The following is a 16,150-nucleotide window of genomic DNA, read 5'->3' as shown; positions in this document are numbered from 1 at the left end:
AAAATGTTTTGCTATTATTACGAATCAAAACATTAAAAAACCTTTTTGAAATACAAAATTTCTTGATTGAAAATAAAAATAAACCGAAGAATATTTATCGCATGGTAACTAACATCAACAAATAAATAGTTTAGATATTCAATAAATTCGAAAACAAAAGAAAACAACTTCGAATTTGGTAAAAAAATAATTTTTTCAGTCATTAATAGCCCAAATATATTTTACAATAATTTACAATATTGTTTAATGTTCAAAATATTGGAGATTATTGAAAAATTATAAATTTTATGGTTTAATTAATAGATAATTATTAATAATAAACGTTTAATTACATACTTCGAAACAGAAACAATATTAAAGAATATTCGTGTTGTTATTTCCTTAGGATATTTTATTAAAAGAAAGATAAAAAAAAATGTTAAAATTTAAATATATTGCCATGGATTATTTTCTATTTCAACATCTTCTACTTTTTATTTACTGTTTCATGCAAATAAAATGCTAGAAATCAGTTTTAAATGAACTTATTAGAAAACTAGTCCTTCTTAAAGATCAAATGTAGAATTAATTACGATCACTTTGAGTGTAGAAGTAAATAATCAAGGTTGAGACAGATTCAGCAAATATTTGTAATCTTATAAATGTAAGCAATTACTTAATGAACAGAAATCAATTCATTATGAACTAATATTGTTTTCTAAGATAAAATAAAAATCACAAAAAAAAATCCCCTCTGTAACAGCATTATATAAACAAATCGCTTGAATAGATCCTATCAATTAAAAATAAATGAAAAAACACGGTCAGATAAATAACATATGTTTTAGCACATGCTTTTACTAATATTATTAAGAAATAGTTTTTATTTCAATTAATCAGTGTCCTATGGAATATATATATATATATATATATATATATATATTGCTTTGTCATGTATGTATTTTGCATAATATCTTATATGTCATAAATTTTCCAGAGATTAGTCCCACTTTTAAAGATCGTTACAGTACTCCATATGGTCAGAAAGTCACTACTAAACCTCCTCGACCTGTTACAACTGAAGGTAAATTTATATTACTTTATTTTTATTTTAAAGAAAATTTTATTTTTCAAAATGTTTGAAAAATATGTAACAATTTATCAATTTTCAGAAGGTATTTTTTTCTTCCATAAAAAGAGTTGTTCTCGTTTTCTGTCAAAATATTTTTTTTTAAATTTAATGTGAATGAGATAGATTCAATATAAAATATATTCATTTTTTTTTTTTTTTCATAAAAGGAAGTAACAGATTCGTTGAATTTTTAAATGCTTCATACTGACTCACTGTTATTCAAGTAACACCATAAAACTGAATATTCATGATATTCAGATTGCATTTAAACATAATGTCAAAATTTTTCTGTAAAAAAAAATTAGCAGTTTCGGTAAAACCAATATTAAAAACTCCGTGAACTAATTATTTAACCTTTATGTTCTTTTATTTTTTTTTATTTCATATTTGTGGAGATAGAATTTTGCAATTAATTTTTTATCCCTTTCTTTGTATGCAAGAATACTAAAATTCTAGCACAAATGTCGATGCTATATTTTAATATTTTATAACTTTATTTTTTTAATCATATAATTCAATTTAAATTTGATTCTAAGTGAGTGGCGCCATCTGGAAGTAAATTTGAGAAAAATTTATTTCAGGATTCCACAATATTTATATTTACGATCCATGAATACGAATTGCAGAAAATAAAAATACATAAAAATTTTAAGAACACGCATTTTTTCGTGTGCTAAAAATAAAATAAAGATTTGTTTATCTAATACAGACATCAAAGAAAAAACATAAAAGTGCAAGGCATTGAAAATATTATGATTTAAAAATTAAGCTACAATAAATATCAGAAGAGAGACAATTTCTAAATACTCATTAAAGCTTAGAATACATTATAATTGCAATTAAAATTATAATTTACAAAAAGTATTTAATAGCCCTGCCCCCAGGCATTTGTGATTTTATTTGAACACCCATATTTTTTATTTAAAAAAATAATTTCTTTCTAATAAAAAAGTGTTTTTGAAATCTTTTTAACTAACATCTTCTCTTTTTATAGATTATAGTAGTTTCCATATGAATACCAATTGTTATAGTTTTTTTTTTTTCTTCCTTTCCCAGTTCCTCCAACAACAAAGCCGTTCGTCTGTCCATCCAGTGAAGGATTCTTCCCACATGAAAGAAACTGTGGTAAATATTACCTTTGCATCAACAACCAACCAGAAGTCAGAATTTGCCCTGAAGGTCAACTGTATGACATTGACAAAAAAAGATGCAACGATGAAGAAGAAACCAACTGCGGAAAAAGAATTCATCCGAATGGTAAGTAAAGATTTGTTGCATCTTTACTTACCATGACTTATATGCCATGACTTATTTACTTATATGCCAGAACATTTTTAATAAGATCTGAACTATAATTTTATAATTTCAGTATATCGACATTTGGTTTTATTGCAAAGAAAGATGCAATCATCACTTTGGAAAAAAGTATTAATTGCAATTTATGTCAGTATAATTAAGTTGCGTCATTTTATAATACTGATATTACCGTCTGAGATTTTTTTTTTTTTCTAAATGAGTATGATTAGATGAATGCGCATGTCATAATTTGCGTAACGAACAGTGTTGCTAAAGCTTTAAGATTACAACAATTTCCGAACTCAGTAGCAATACATAATGATGATAACCTCGTAAGTTAAACAGCAACAACTGAAAAAATTGCTAGCATAAAGACTGATTTTTAGTTTTGATATCGAATACCATTAGCGGTGCTAAAAAGAGTTTTGAAAAAAAATGATAATTGATATGCGAGATTTCATGCGAGTGAAACTAAAAAAAGACAATATGAAATAAATCGATCCTTATAAAGAAATTTACACAGATATAAATATTGTAAGCATGAAATTCGATTTGCGAAAATTTATTCTAATAGCTGGTTAAAAATAATTGAATCGTATAAATAAAAAAAATGTAATTTTATAATTAAAAATAATATGATTATATAAATATAAAGAAAAGAATTTGATACATAAAAATAATTAGATAATAAAAATTTGTAGAAACGAATTTAATGAACTAAAATGAAAACATTATCCTTACATTAAAAGTAATTAACTAATTAAGAAATTAAAAGTAATTTCTTTCTGGTTTTAAATTTATTTAAAAAAGAAACATCATCAAACAAGAATTTTAATTAAATATTTTCATATAACCTTTCTTTGGAAATGACAATACGACTATTTATCGGAAAGCTTTCATTGCGGCTTTAAACTTTTGTTAATGCCATTGCTATAAATCCAAGATTTTTCTTCTTTTAATATTGCAATGGATTCGATTAACAAGAATTCATTTTTTTCATCCTTTATATATGTTTGCGTTTAATTTCAGGAATCAAACATCATCTTTGATAAACACTTACTTATTTATTTCTAAATTTTATTTAAAATTACTCAACCTATCTGATAACATGCAATTCACACAAATGTGGCTCTTAAGTCTTAATAAAGGGTGTCCCAAAATTAATGGAAGATTTGAATTTGCCATCATTCGTACAGTAAAGAGTTGGCGACCCTATTAAAAAACCATTTCAGAGTTGACAGTTTAGAGTTAGTAAAAATGAAACGTTACACGATAAAACAACTAGGTTTCATTGTTGAACAATATTTCAGAAATAATGAAAGTCCTGCAACCACAATTCGAAAATTTGAGATTTGGCCCCCTAGATCGTGTGATTTAACACTCCTGGATTTCTTTTTATGGGATTATTTGAAGTCAAAGATCTATCAAAGGTCAACAAGTCCAAAAGCATGCGTGCATTGAAGAAAGAAATTAAACGCTGTGTCAACGAAATTCAGCCATATTTAGGGAAAATAGTCATTGAAAATTTCGACAAAAGTGTGTGTATGTGCCAGCAATGTGTAGAGGCCCTTTGCCCTATGTGTTATTCCATACGTAGCCCTATCCTATATACTTTACAATTCAATAAAATATAACAATTTAAAGTAAAAAACTGTGTTCTTTATTTAATTCAAATCTTTCGTTAACACTTTGCTCTATCATAGCTCTCCATTTTTACTAACCCTAAACCAGCAGCTGTCAAATGCCTTTTCTAACAGGGTTGCTAACACTTTACTGCTCGAATGGTATCAAATTCAAATCCTGCAAATTCAACTCCCTTTATAATCTGAAATTCTCATTCAACGTTAAAGTATGGTAGATTTAGTTAGAAAGAAAAAATAATTATTTAAAAAAAACGCTGATACTATTGTTTGTATATATGAATATCCCTCGAGTAAAAATAGGGGAAATAAAAGATAATTAAGAACGAAATCAATGATGAATTTGGAAATTAATTTTTGAACAAATAAAATTTCAGCAATTACATTTCTTTACATTTCAAACATTTCTTTATAAATAGCAGACGATATGCATGTAGTTTTTCCCTCAATATTTATCAATGAGATTTGTATTTATTAATTGATGATTAAGCGCTTATTTTAAAATATTCAAATATTTGTTCTGAGAATTTGTAATGATTGTTTTATACATATGCATGCCAATGCTACATATCAATACCGAAATTTTGTTTTTTGCATACGCTACCTCTTACCACTGAAACTAATTTTTAATTTATTCATTAATTTATTCAGATGATCCAGACAATCCTGATAAAATACCCGACAAAGTTATAGATCCTGATCCTGATTTCGACTGCTCCAAGCGTCATGGTTGCTTCACTCATGACGTCTTCTGCAAATGGTACTACTACTGCCACGACAAACGACCTGAGGTTCGTGAATGTTCCGGGGATCAGTACTTTGATTCCGTCAGGAACAAATGTTTGGAATGGTGGATGGTCTTCTGCGATAAAAGGAGTACACCTGACGGTGAGTAATTTCAAAGTGTAAGCCTTATCACCAACTCCGACCCGCCCAAAGGCATACGGTTAATAAATATTGAATGACCGAACAGCCGCAACAGCAACACTGGCGGGAACTGTGGTTGAGTCCTAAGGGCCGTCACCGGCCACGGTACAACCCTTCCCTAAGGAAGTACGTCCCGTCATCGATGGGAGGAGCCTTTTCGTGTACCTCCAGGGTGGCGGAATCCACCATCCCCAAAGCATCTCATCCTCATTTCGAGGGGATCCCCTGGGAGAAATTTCAAAATGTAAATTTTAACTTGTAATTATACAAGATGTCTGCTCTTATCGTAGTCCAATCACTAATCTTTAAGCTGTAAAGACAGGTATATAATTCCAATAGAAAAAAAATGCTTTAAATGACGAGAATAATTATATTTTATATTTTTTGAGTTAATAAATGTATTTCTGAAAGTTTTACGATTTTTAGCGTTTAATACGCACCCTTCCTCTTCCACCTCCTCTCGGTTCTATCAATTATATTTAGTAAAAAAAAATTCTCAAAACATAACGATAAAAAAATCCTATTATTTTTAAGATAAAAATTGACTCAAATAACTGTTTAACTGAAATAACACTATTTTTTTAGCTGTTCCCACTGTATTTGTTTAATTGTCTTAATTTTGGGATCAAACGAATCTCTTATCGGCATCATTATACGTATTTAATTTCATTCCAGTCAGACGCTTCTTATTTGAAGTGATATTTTCGACATATCTATATGCATTATTTTGGATCATGAAACATTAGCTAGCTATAAAACTTCCAAAGAATAAAATTTCAGTTGAAATTCATTCTGTATTCTAATCACAAATATTGAAACCAAGTATCTTGATTAAAATTACCATTTTAGAATAGCTCTTTACTAATGATGAGTAAAATTATTAATATTAGTCTTAATAATTTTGAAAAATTATAAGTATTCTATGGAACTGATCGCATATTCCCACATAGGATTTCATTTGGAAAGTGTGGTCAAACATTTTTGCTTGTTTCAATCAATAAAAAAAAAAACTTTAATTGGAAACAATAAAAATAATTCCTAAAAGCATTCAAAATTACCTTTTCAACCAAAGATTCTGAATTCATAATATTTGTTTTCTGGTGGAAATATCGAAAATTCATCTGGAAGCATTCTGGCGCCTTTAAAATATATCTATTAAATTATTTTAATTTAATTATCGTGCTCTTATTTTTCTATTTCTGATTAATTATGAGTAAATCAAAAAATCAATATTTCCAATACAAGGGGGAAAAAAAGCATGTCATCATTGAATGCTGTAAAAATTGTGGTGGCCGACAGTTCTAAATGTATACTCATAAATAAAGCATGTTTTCAATTTTAAAGTTAAGTGAAGGTTATTGAGTATATACTTAGAAAGATTGCTGAGATTAGATACAAAATTACAGACATATATAAAATTTCAGCTCAAAGGCCAACTGTCAAGTTTCATCAATTTAACCCATTTTCATTTTAAATTAGCATGTTAGCGTGTACAAAACATGAAGAAACACAGATATAATTCTAACAAAAAATGGAGAAAGAGACACTCGGAGAAATTGGAAATTCATGAAAATCTGGTGGCCAACATGTTTGAAGATTATATTGTTTCGTCAAAATATACTTCATGTAGGATAAACAAAATGAATGACAAAACTGAAACATTATGCAAACAATATAAAAATAAAATTACAGTAAAAAAATAATTATTTATCTACGATTGTTGAAATGACAGTTCACTCTAAATCCAATATTACATATAGAAAAATAATTATTATAATACGTAGATAGAGAAATAAAACGAGGAAAGTTGCAAATAATTTTTACTTCTAAAATATAGGCTATACAACCACTGTAACACCAGTGACGAAAAAAGAATTAACGACTGGAACAGGTACAGGCGGCGATTCTACAAGAACAACTCCTGGAGACGGTAAAGGAACTGATGATGACTCGAGCAGAGGAACTGGTACAGGAGGAGATTCTACCAGGACAACTCCAGGAGACGGTAAAGGAACTGATGATGACTCGAGCAGAGGAACTGGTACCGGTGGTGATTCTACCAGAACAACTCCAGGAGATGGAAAAGGAACAGATGATGACTCGAGCAGAGGAACTGGTACAGGAGGAGATTCTACCAGGACAACTCCTGGTGACGGTAAAGGAACTGATGATGACTCGAGCAGAGGAACTGGTACCGGTGGAGATTCTACCAGAACAACTCCAGGAGATGGGAAAGGAACAGATGATGACTCGAGCAGAGGAACTGGTACAGGAGGAGATTCTACCAGGACAACTCCAGGAGATGGAAAAGGAACAGATGATGACTCGAGCAGAGGAACTGGTACAGGAGGAGATTCTACCAGGACAACTCCAGGGGACGGTAAAGGAACTGATGATGACTCGAGCAGAGGAACTGGTACAGGAGGAGATTATACCAGGACAACTCCAGGAGATGGTAAAGTAACTGATGATGACTCGAGCAGAGGAACTGGTACAGGAGGAGATTCTACCAGAACAACTCCAGGAGATGGGAAAGGAACAGATGATGACTCGAGCAGAGGAACTGGTACCGGTGGTGATTCTACCAGAACAACTCCAGGAGATGGAAAAGGAACAGATGATGACTCGAGCAGAGGAACTGGTACAGGAGGAGATTCTACCAGGACAACTCCTGGAGACGGCAAAGGAACTGATGATGACTCGAGCAGAGGAACTGGTACAGGTGACGATTCTACCAGAACAACCCCTGGAGACGGCAGAGGAACTGGTACAGGAGGAGATTCTACTAGGACAACTCCTGGTGACGGTAAAGGAACTGATGATGACTCGAGCAGAGGAACTGGTACAGGTGGTGATTCTACCAAAACAACTCCTGGAGACGGCAAAGGAACTGATGATGACTCGAGCAGAGGTACTGGTACCGGTGACGATTCTACCAGAACAACCCCTGGAGACGACAAACGAACTGATGATGACTCGAGCAGAGAAACTGGTACAGGAGGAGACTCTACTAGGACAACTCCTGGTGACGGTAAAGGAACTGATGATGACTCGAGCAGAGGAACTGGTACCGGTGGAGATTCTACCAGAACAACTCCAGGAGATGGGAAAGGAACAGATGATGACTCGAGCAGAGGAACTGGTACAGGAGGAGATTCTACCAGGACAACTCCAGAGGACGGTAAAGGAACTGATGATGACTCGAGCAGAGGAACTGGTACCGGTGGAGATTCTACCAGGACAACTCCTGGAGACGGCAAAGGAACCGATGATGACTCAAGCAGAGGAACTGCTACAGGAGGAGATTTTACCAGAACAACTCCAAGAGATGGAAAAGGAACTGATGATGACTCGAGCAGAGGAACTGGTACAGGAGAAGATTCTACTAGAACAACTCCTGGTGATGGCAAGGGTACGGATGACGATTCAAGCAAAGGAACAGGTACCGGTGGAGATTCTACCAGGACAACTCCAGGAGACGACAAAGGAACTGATGATGACTCGAGCAGAGGAACTGGTACAGGAGGAGATTCTACTAGGACAACTCCTGGTGATGGCAAGGGTACGGATGACGATTCAAGCAAAGGAACTGGTACAGGAGGAGATTCTACCAAGACAACTCCAGGAGACGGGAAGGGAACGGATGATGATTCGAGAGGAACTGGTACAGGTGGAGATTCTACCGGTACAACTCCACGTGACGGCAAAGGAACTGACGATGACTCGAACAGGGGAACTAGTACTGTAGGGGATTTAACTAGAACAACTCCAGGAGACGGAAAGGGAACGGATGATGATTCTACTAGATTAACTGGTGGTGATTTTACTAAGACAACTCCAGAAAATAATAGAGAAACAGGCGATGATTCTTCCAGAGCAACAGCCACTACTCCTCGAAGCAGTAGGGAAACAGATAAAGAGTCGAGTAAAGAAACCAGTACAGACGGTAATGTTTCAAAAGAAACAAGAACGACACGAGGAAGAGGATCTACAACAGATCGAGAGTCTAGCAAGGAAAGAACAACTCGAGGCTGGGGCAAAAAAACTACAACAGATCGCGATTCAAGCAGGGAAAGGACAACTCGAGGTTGGAACACAAAAACTACCACCGATCGGGATTCCAGTAGAGAAAGCACAACCCGAGGCTGGGGTAAGAAAACCACCACCGAACGAGATTCTAGCAGAGAAAGAACAACTCGAGGTTGGGGTAAAAAAACAACAACAGATCGAGATTCCAGCAGAGAAAGGACCACTCGAGGATGGGATAAGAAAACTACCACGGATCGAGATTCTAGCAGAGAAAGGACCACTCGAGGTTGGGATAAGAAAACTACCACGGATCGAAATTCTAGCAGAGAAAGAACCACTCGAGGATGGGATAAGAAAACTACCACGGATCGAGATTCTAGCAGAGAAAGAACCACTCGAGGATGGGATAAGAAAACTACTACCGATCGAGATTCCAGTAGAGAAAGAACCACTCGAGGATGGGATAAGAAAACTACCACGGATCGAGATTCTAGCAGAGAAAGAACCACTCGAGGATGGGATAAGAAAACTACCACCGATCGAGATTCTAGTAGAGAAAGAACGACCCGAGGTTGGGATAAGAAAACTACCACCGATCGAGATTCTAGTAGAGAAAGAACAACCCGAGGCTGGGGAAAGAAAACCACTACAGATCGTGATTCCAGCAGAGAAAGAACAACTCGAGGTTGGTATAAAACCTCAACAATACGAGATTCCAGCAGAGAAAGAACAACTCAAAGGAGAAGTAAACCAACAGGGACAGATAATGATATTACAGGTAAAGATATTAAGAAATAAGTTTTCCCCGTTTTTCGTTTTTATCCTTTCATTCTCTTTCAAAGTAAATAATAAAAGAAAAACAAATATATTGAATATTTATATTGCATGTAATAGGGTAATTATGTTCCTTTTTTTTTAACTTAAATATGTACAATTCATGCATTCTATTGTTCTTCCTTTTATTAGTCAGCATTGCGCTTTCTTTTATAGTACGATGACTATACTGGTATGACTATTAATGAATTCAGTATCATAATTTCACACTGAAGTTATATCATATCAATCATGTCTCTATCCTAATTGAACTTAAAATATAATTTTTATAAATGTAAAATAAATATTCGGAGATAGATTTGTTCTATTTTTCATGAATAATTATTAATTCAAAGAAATTAACAAAATATTGTACATTTAAAGAGTCATACCATGCAATCGGTTCATTAAATGATACAGTTTTTTCCCTTATAACAGGAAACGGCAATCTGATCTAAGAATTTAATAGTTTCTTGATCTTTGCCAAAACTGAAAAATTTTTTCTTTAAGTTCCGTGAGAATTCTTATTTTACTACTTTCTCCAAGACAATCTATTTTTACAGATTCTCCGCTTCGCTGGGAATTTACATAATATTGCAGTATAAAATCAAATGTTATAGCATAATCAATGTAGCACTCTATTTAATCAAATAATCTTATGTAGCATCATAAGTCTGTATAAAAATCATAAAATTAGTGTAATACTTTAATTAAATTCTGTCTTTCTTTATAGTTTATTTGAAAATGTCACAAAATTCCCATAAATACTTTCTAAATTTGTTTTTAAGCATGTTTTCAATTGACTATTGTTTTCTGCATTTATTTCTTAAATATACTGCATAACAAAAGATGTTTTTCGTTTGAAAATTAAATCAATGTCCCTAGAAATTTAATGCAAAAATTTGAACAATAAATACATTAATATACCGAATCTGCAACATACATTTATACAATTTTCTATAAGCAACGGAGCTTACGTCAAGCATATTAATCACGTCTTACGAATTTGATTATGAAGATCATTACATATATTGTAAGAAGAGAAAGGATGTGACGTCAACACCGAAGATAAAACAGCGTGTAAGCAGATGTTATGAAACATGCATAGTTACATTTCTAATATGACGTCACGAGAAATGATCTGAGGCATTGAAAATTTCTTTTTTAGTTATTCTATATGAAGTTATATGCAAGTAATAATCAGTTTTCTTTTAATTAATAATCGGTTCAATCTGTTACTACAAAATCCAACGCCCTATAATCCAATGAAACAACGTTCCTCTAAATGAAATCAAATGTAGAAAAATCAGCAACAATATTTCTCTTTTCAAATTTAATGCCCCCAGATTATGACAATTCAATGGTCACTGAGCACTTTAAAAAAATCATCTCCCGCTTATTACATAAAAGAATGCATTTAAAATTCTCAAATATTGCATGAATGCTGCAATGTTCTTAATACAAATACAGATGTATAGAAGTATTTTAATTTTCATTCGACAGGTACAACACCAACATATGAAATAACAACCGAAAAGCCTATTCAAGATAAGTGCAAAGAAGAAGATGGAGATTTCCACCATCCCAAAGATTGCAAAAAGTACTATACGTGCAAAGATGGTGAATACGATACCAACGAATGCCCAGATGGTATGCTGTTCGACAAAAAGCTGAGAATCTGTCAGGATGAAAACGAAGTTGATTGTGGAGACCGAGAAAACCCTATTAGTAAGTAATAAAAAAAACGAAGTAAAAATGAAACTAGAGAAATAAATAAAAACGAATCATGGTTATCAATACAATTGAAGCATAGATTGTGTCTTAAAAACTTTAAATGTGTAACTAAAATCAATTCAATACAAATTAAAATACATATACATATACCACGAGTTCATAAATCATCTTTACAACATTAGACTTAAATATCGTCAAAACTATTTTAGATTATAAAAAAGGTTATTTTTTCCCTTTGACACGGACAATGTCCAGTCAGTATTCAATTTCCTTCCGCGCAACTCTTGCAACTTCCCGAAGATACATTCAAACGGGAACTTTCTTATTTTGATTAAGGTGTTAAGGCATTGTAGGACACAACATCTGGACACCATGATTCAAATTTTGTCAATTTTTAAAGACGAGCAGCAATAACGAAATCTGACGATCAATCATACGTTTTAATAACTTCATTTTGAAACAATTTTACCTTATTGTATTGTATTATTTACCGAACTTTATTTTTTTTTCAAAACAATAAGTCTTTGAATAAATTTCAAAGGGAAAAAAAGATAAATGCGATTACTAGTAAGGGAAAATAAATTTTAAAAATATTCACAACAATTGGAATAGAAAGATTTGACAGTAAATCGAATGATATCGGAGTAAAATAATAATAACCCCTTCGAAACAACTCACACAATATTGAATAATTAATTACCTGGATTAGCATTTCAAAAATACCAATATAATAAACATATTTAATGACAATAAAATAACATATTTGATGGAATAACAAAAATAAACAATAGGCAAAATTTCTAATGCCAAACATGCATAAAGCAATATGAAGATTTAATTTGTTGCCTAAATTTTCCATATTTCAGTAAATATTAAATTATGGATCAAAATAAGGTTGTTGTTATTCTCTCTTATCAGCTCGATAAAAAAACTGACTCTATACTAAATCAGTTTATAATCGTATAATATTTATAAATTTGCGTAACAGTAAAAATTCCAAAAATATGGAAAAATCTTTGTAATTTCAGCTGAAAAAAATTTACAATGGTTTGTAGAATCTGGCGTTGCAAAGAAAGAAAATAAATGACATTATTGACATATTACATATAAATGACATATTACATGAGAAATATGTAAATACATCTATCTACTTGGGTTCATTTAATAGTCAACAAGAAATATTATAATATATATATATATATATATAAACACGTACTTCAACTCATTTGAGTAGTCAACAACACGTAATGAATAAATATAGATTCGGTAAAGCATAGGTACTAGAAATGAAAAAAAATTAGAAATCCACAAAAGAAATAAGAAATCCAAAGGTCGAATAACTCATAAGTTTTCAGAAATCTGTTAGACATTTCTTTATAAATTCAATACTTTTATGGGGAAATACCATTAAAACATTTGGCTAAATTTATTATCTAAAATTGGCTCTTCAAATATAGCCCATATTTTGTTGTAATGAATTTAAAAGTTTCAACAAAATACTTACAGGATCAGGCTAAAGAAAAACGCAATAATTCTTTTATTCTGAAATATTTTATGTCTGATTTGAAATACCTTCTTTTCGGATTTACATATTTCTCATTAAATAATTTCTTTCTAGCAACGCCAGAAATTCTAGATGATTGTGATGAGTGGCTTAGAACACGAACAACAGAAGAAGATACCTCAACACCCTCAGGAAAAGGTACGGCTTAGTAAATAGCCAGTAAGGAGAGTACAAAATATTTATTTATTTCTGTTTTTGAAATGTAAAAATATTTGCAAATAAAGTATTTTTTCAAACAAATAATTCATTATTTATCAAAATCAAAATTACGCAATCATATCAATACAAGATCATGAAGTAAACATGCCGTAATCACCGTTAATAATATTTTTAATTATTCATTGAATTTTTCTTCTTACTGGTTTTATAGAGTTCTAACCTACTGTATAACTTTGAAAGCTACATGAATTCAATTATATTGAATTTTTGTAACTTTTTTTCCAGTACCTTCAGTTCCTACAGAATTTTAAAGTTTTTTTCAAACATAAGGAATTATAAGGCTGGGAAAAATAAAAAAGTTTTATTTTAATCTTATCAATATCCAATGTAACACTTCCGTGTTATAAAAACAAAAAATAAAAATAGAATTAAAATGCTAAAATTCATATTTTTTATTATTGCAGGGACCACAGGTCCATCGAAGGGAACTGGAGGTACTGGTTCGACAGAAACCTCCACCAGCCAGGAAAATATTGGAAGCACTAGAGAAGGCAATACAGATGATGGAACAAATACTGAAACAGAAGAAAGTACAAAAAGTTCTACAGATGGTATAAGTGGTAGCACAAGTAGTCAGGACGGAAATGATGGAAGTACTGGAACTGATGACGACTCAACTAATCCATCAAAAACAACTAAAAATGATGGTTCTACAAGCGAAGAAGTGTCAGAAAGTACTATTGACGAAGATTTAACAAAATCTTCAACTGATCCTGATTCTCAAACAAGTAGCAACACAGATAGCGATGACGGAAATTCAAAATCAACAAGCAGCACAGATAAAGAAGGAGATGGTGACAACACCCGATCAACAAGCAGCACAGATAAAGACGGAGATGGTGACAACACCCGGTCAACAAGCAGCACAGATAAAGAAGGAGATGGTAACAACACCAGGTCAACAAGCAGCACAGATAAAGACGGAGATGGCGACAACACCCGATCAACAAGCAGCACAGATAAAGATGGAGATGGTGACAACACTCAATCAACAACAGATAAGGATGAAGACGGTGGAAAATCAAAGCCAACAAGTACCACAGATAATGATGCAATTAAAACTGAAAGCACTCTAAGTACCAACGAAGATGATGATGAGTCTTCCAGCAGCCCAAATACTTCTGATAATTCAAAAGCATCAACAATAAGTGATATAAAAATCACAAATAGTGATGCTACAGCTACAGACAATGAAAATACTGTAAGTCAATCCGATAGTACAGCCTCTGATGGCCTTTCGACTGATGACGGGCAAAATCCATCTGATTCCACTACGGCCTCTAAGTCCACAAATGACGGTCAAAGTACAAATCCAACCGATTCATCCACCAATAACGGAAAAAATACAACTCCATCAGATAGCAGAGAAACTGATGATGGCAAAACAAACACAGAAGACAACCAAAAAGGTAAAACTACATCAGACTATTCTACGAAGTCAACTGAGAGTAATGAAACACCAACTGAAGATGATCAAACAAAAGAAAACACTGCAACAGATCAAGACAACACAAAGACTTCCAGCTCTGATGATGGTAATGAGACAAAAACCAGCCCAAGTAGTGATGGTATTTCATCGAGTGATGATGGTAAAACTGGATCTGAAATAACAACAACTCCAAAAAATCCTCAAACAGATGGCGGAAACGAAACCGATGGAAATACTGATTCTGGAACAAAATCCACAAAATCAACTTCAGATTCAGATAATGGATCAACTGAAGAAACAAACGACGGTAATAAAACAAATCCTCAGACAGATAGCACAAAAGGAGACGGTACAGATGAAAACAAAACTGGAGACGACTTGACCACGCTTTCGACGAAAGACGGTAGTGGAACAGATCCGAATACAAAGGATGGAAGAGAGAGTAGTACTGCTTCTACAGATGCACCTGAAACCACTTACAAAGAATATACTACACAGCATCCTTGTCTAACTCATACGCACAGCACACATAGTACAGTAGCACCTACAGATCCACCTCCAATCGGTTGCAAAGAGAATGATATAGATTGCATTATGAAGAAAATAGGCGATGTTACAAAATGGTACAAGTGCGCAAGTCGACATGGTAGTTATCCTCATCCTCAATCAGATCTCATCTTTATTCAGTGCAGAAACTGGAGACCACAAATTAAAAAATGCGGAAGGAACATGAGATTCTCAAAGCAATATATGCGATGCATTAACAGAAGATAAATAATGAGATTTAAAAAAGGGGGACAACAACCAAATATCATATCTTTAGAGTAGTACTTTATGATACAGCATTATGTAAATAAATTATTTATGAAAAAATATTACTCCATTCAATGACCTCTTTATGCATACCAATTATTATTCTTTTTTAAACGATTCTAATATTTACAAAACAAAATAGTTTCAAATTTTAAAAAAATATATTATTGAATACTATTTTTTTAATAATATTATTCTAGAATGAGTAAAGGCAACTTATTTATCAGAACATATTCAAACATAAACTTAGAGAGAAAAAAAATTCTAAAATAACAGCAAATTAAAAAAAAAATAATGATCATTCTTCTTCTTCAAAAATCATTTTTATCTCCAAAAATAAAATTTTTAGTAGATTCTTTCTAATTGTTTCTTTTCTAATGTGCGAATTTAAGTCAGGATTTTTCATTTCAAGTACAATTTAAGTAGCAGAATGTTCAGTAAAAATTTCACTTTAAAAAGACATACATCATTTAAGAATTATACTAAAAAATAACACCTGTTTCACTCATCAATACTATAAAATAAAATAGAGACTATAATATAAATATAGAGAAGCGAATAATTGCAATAATGAT

General features: G+C 32.3%; 1 protein-coding gene across 6 annotated transcripts in view; it reads left to right on the top strand.

Moving 5' to 3' along the window:
• LOC129963947 (serine-rich adhesin for platelets-like) overlaps window positions 1-15,637 on the top strand; it is a 39,405-nt gene extending 23,768 nt beyond the window's left edge. For 5 of the 6 annotated variants that reach the window (XM_056078567.1, XM_056078565.1, XM_056078564.1 and 2 more), the window contains 7 exons: window positions 977-1,063; window positions 2,168-2,368; window positions 4,699-4,935; window positions 6,812-9,781; window positions 11,320-11,544; window positions 13,169-13,252; window positions 13,738-15,637. In XM_056078567.1, coding sequence (XP_055934542.1) covers window positions 977-1,063; window positions 2,168-2,368; window positions 4,699-4,935; window positions 6,812-9,781; window positions 11,320-11,544; window positions 13,169-13,252; window positions 13,738-15,536 — 5,603 coding nt within the window. In that variant the 3' untranslated portion in view covers window positions 15,537-15,637. The remainder of the gene's footprint in view (window positions 1-976; window positions 1,064-2,167; window positions 2,369-4,698; window positions 4,936-6,811; window positions 9,782-11,319; window positions 11,545-13,168; window positions 13,253-13,737) is intronic. The other variant, XM_056078563.1, reaches the window with a different exon arrangement.
• Window positions 15,638-16,150: the final 513 nt, after the last annotated feature.

This window comes from Argiope bruennichi, chromosome 3 (assembly GCF_947563725.1).
Source record: "Argiope bruennichi chromosome 3, qqArgBrue1.1, whole genome shotgun sequence".
In the NCBI taxonomy this organism is placed as follows: Eukaryota; Metazoa; Arthropoda; class Arachnida; order Araneae; family Araneidae; genus Argiope; species Argiope bruennichi.
Note: the sequence above shows the minus strand (reverse complement) of the source record. Positions and strands in the feature narration are given on the sequence as shown.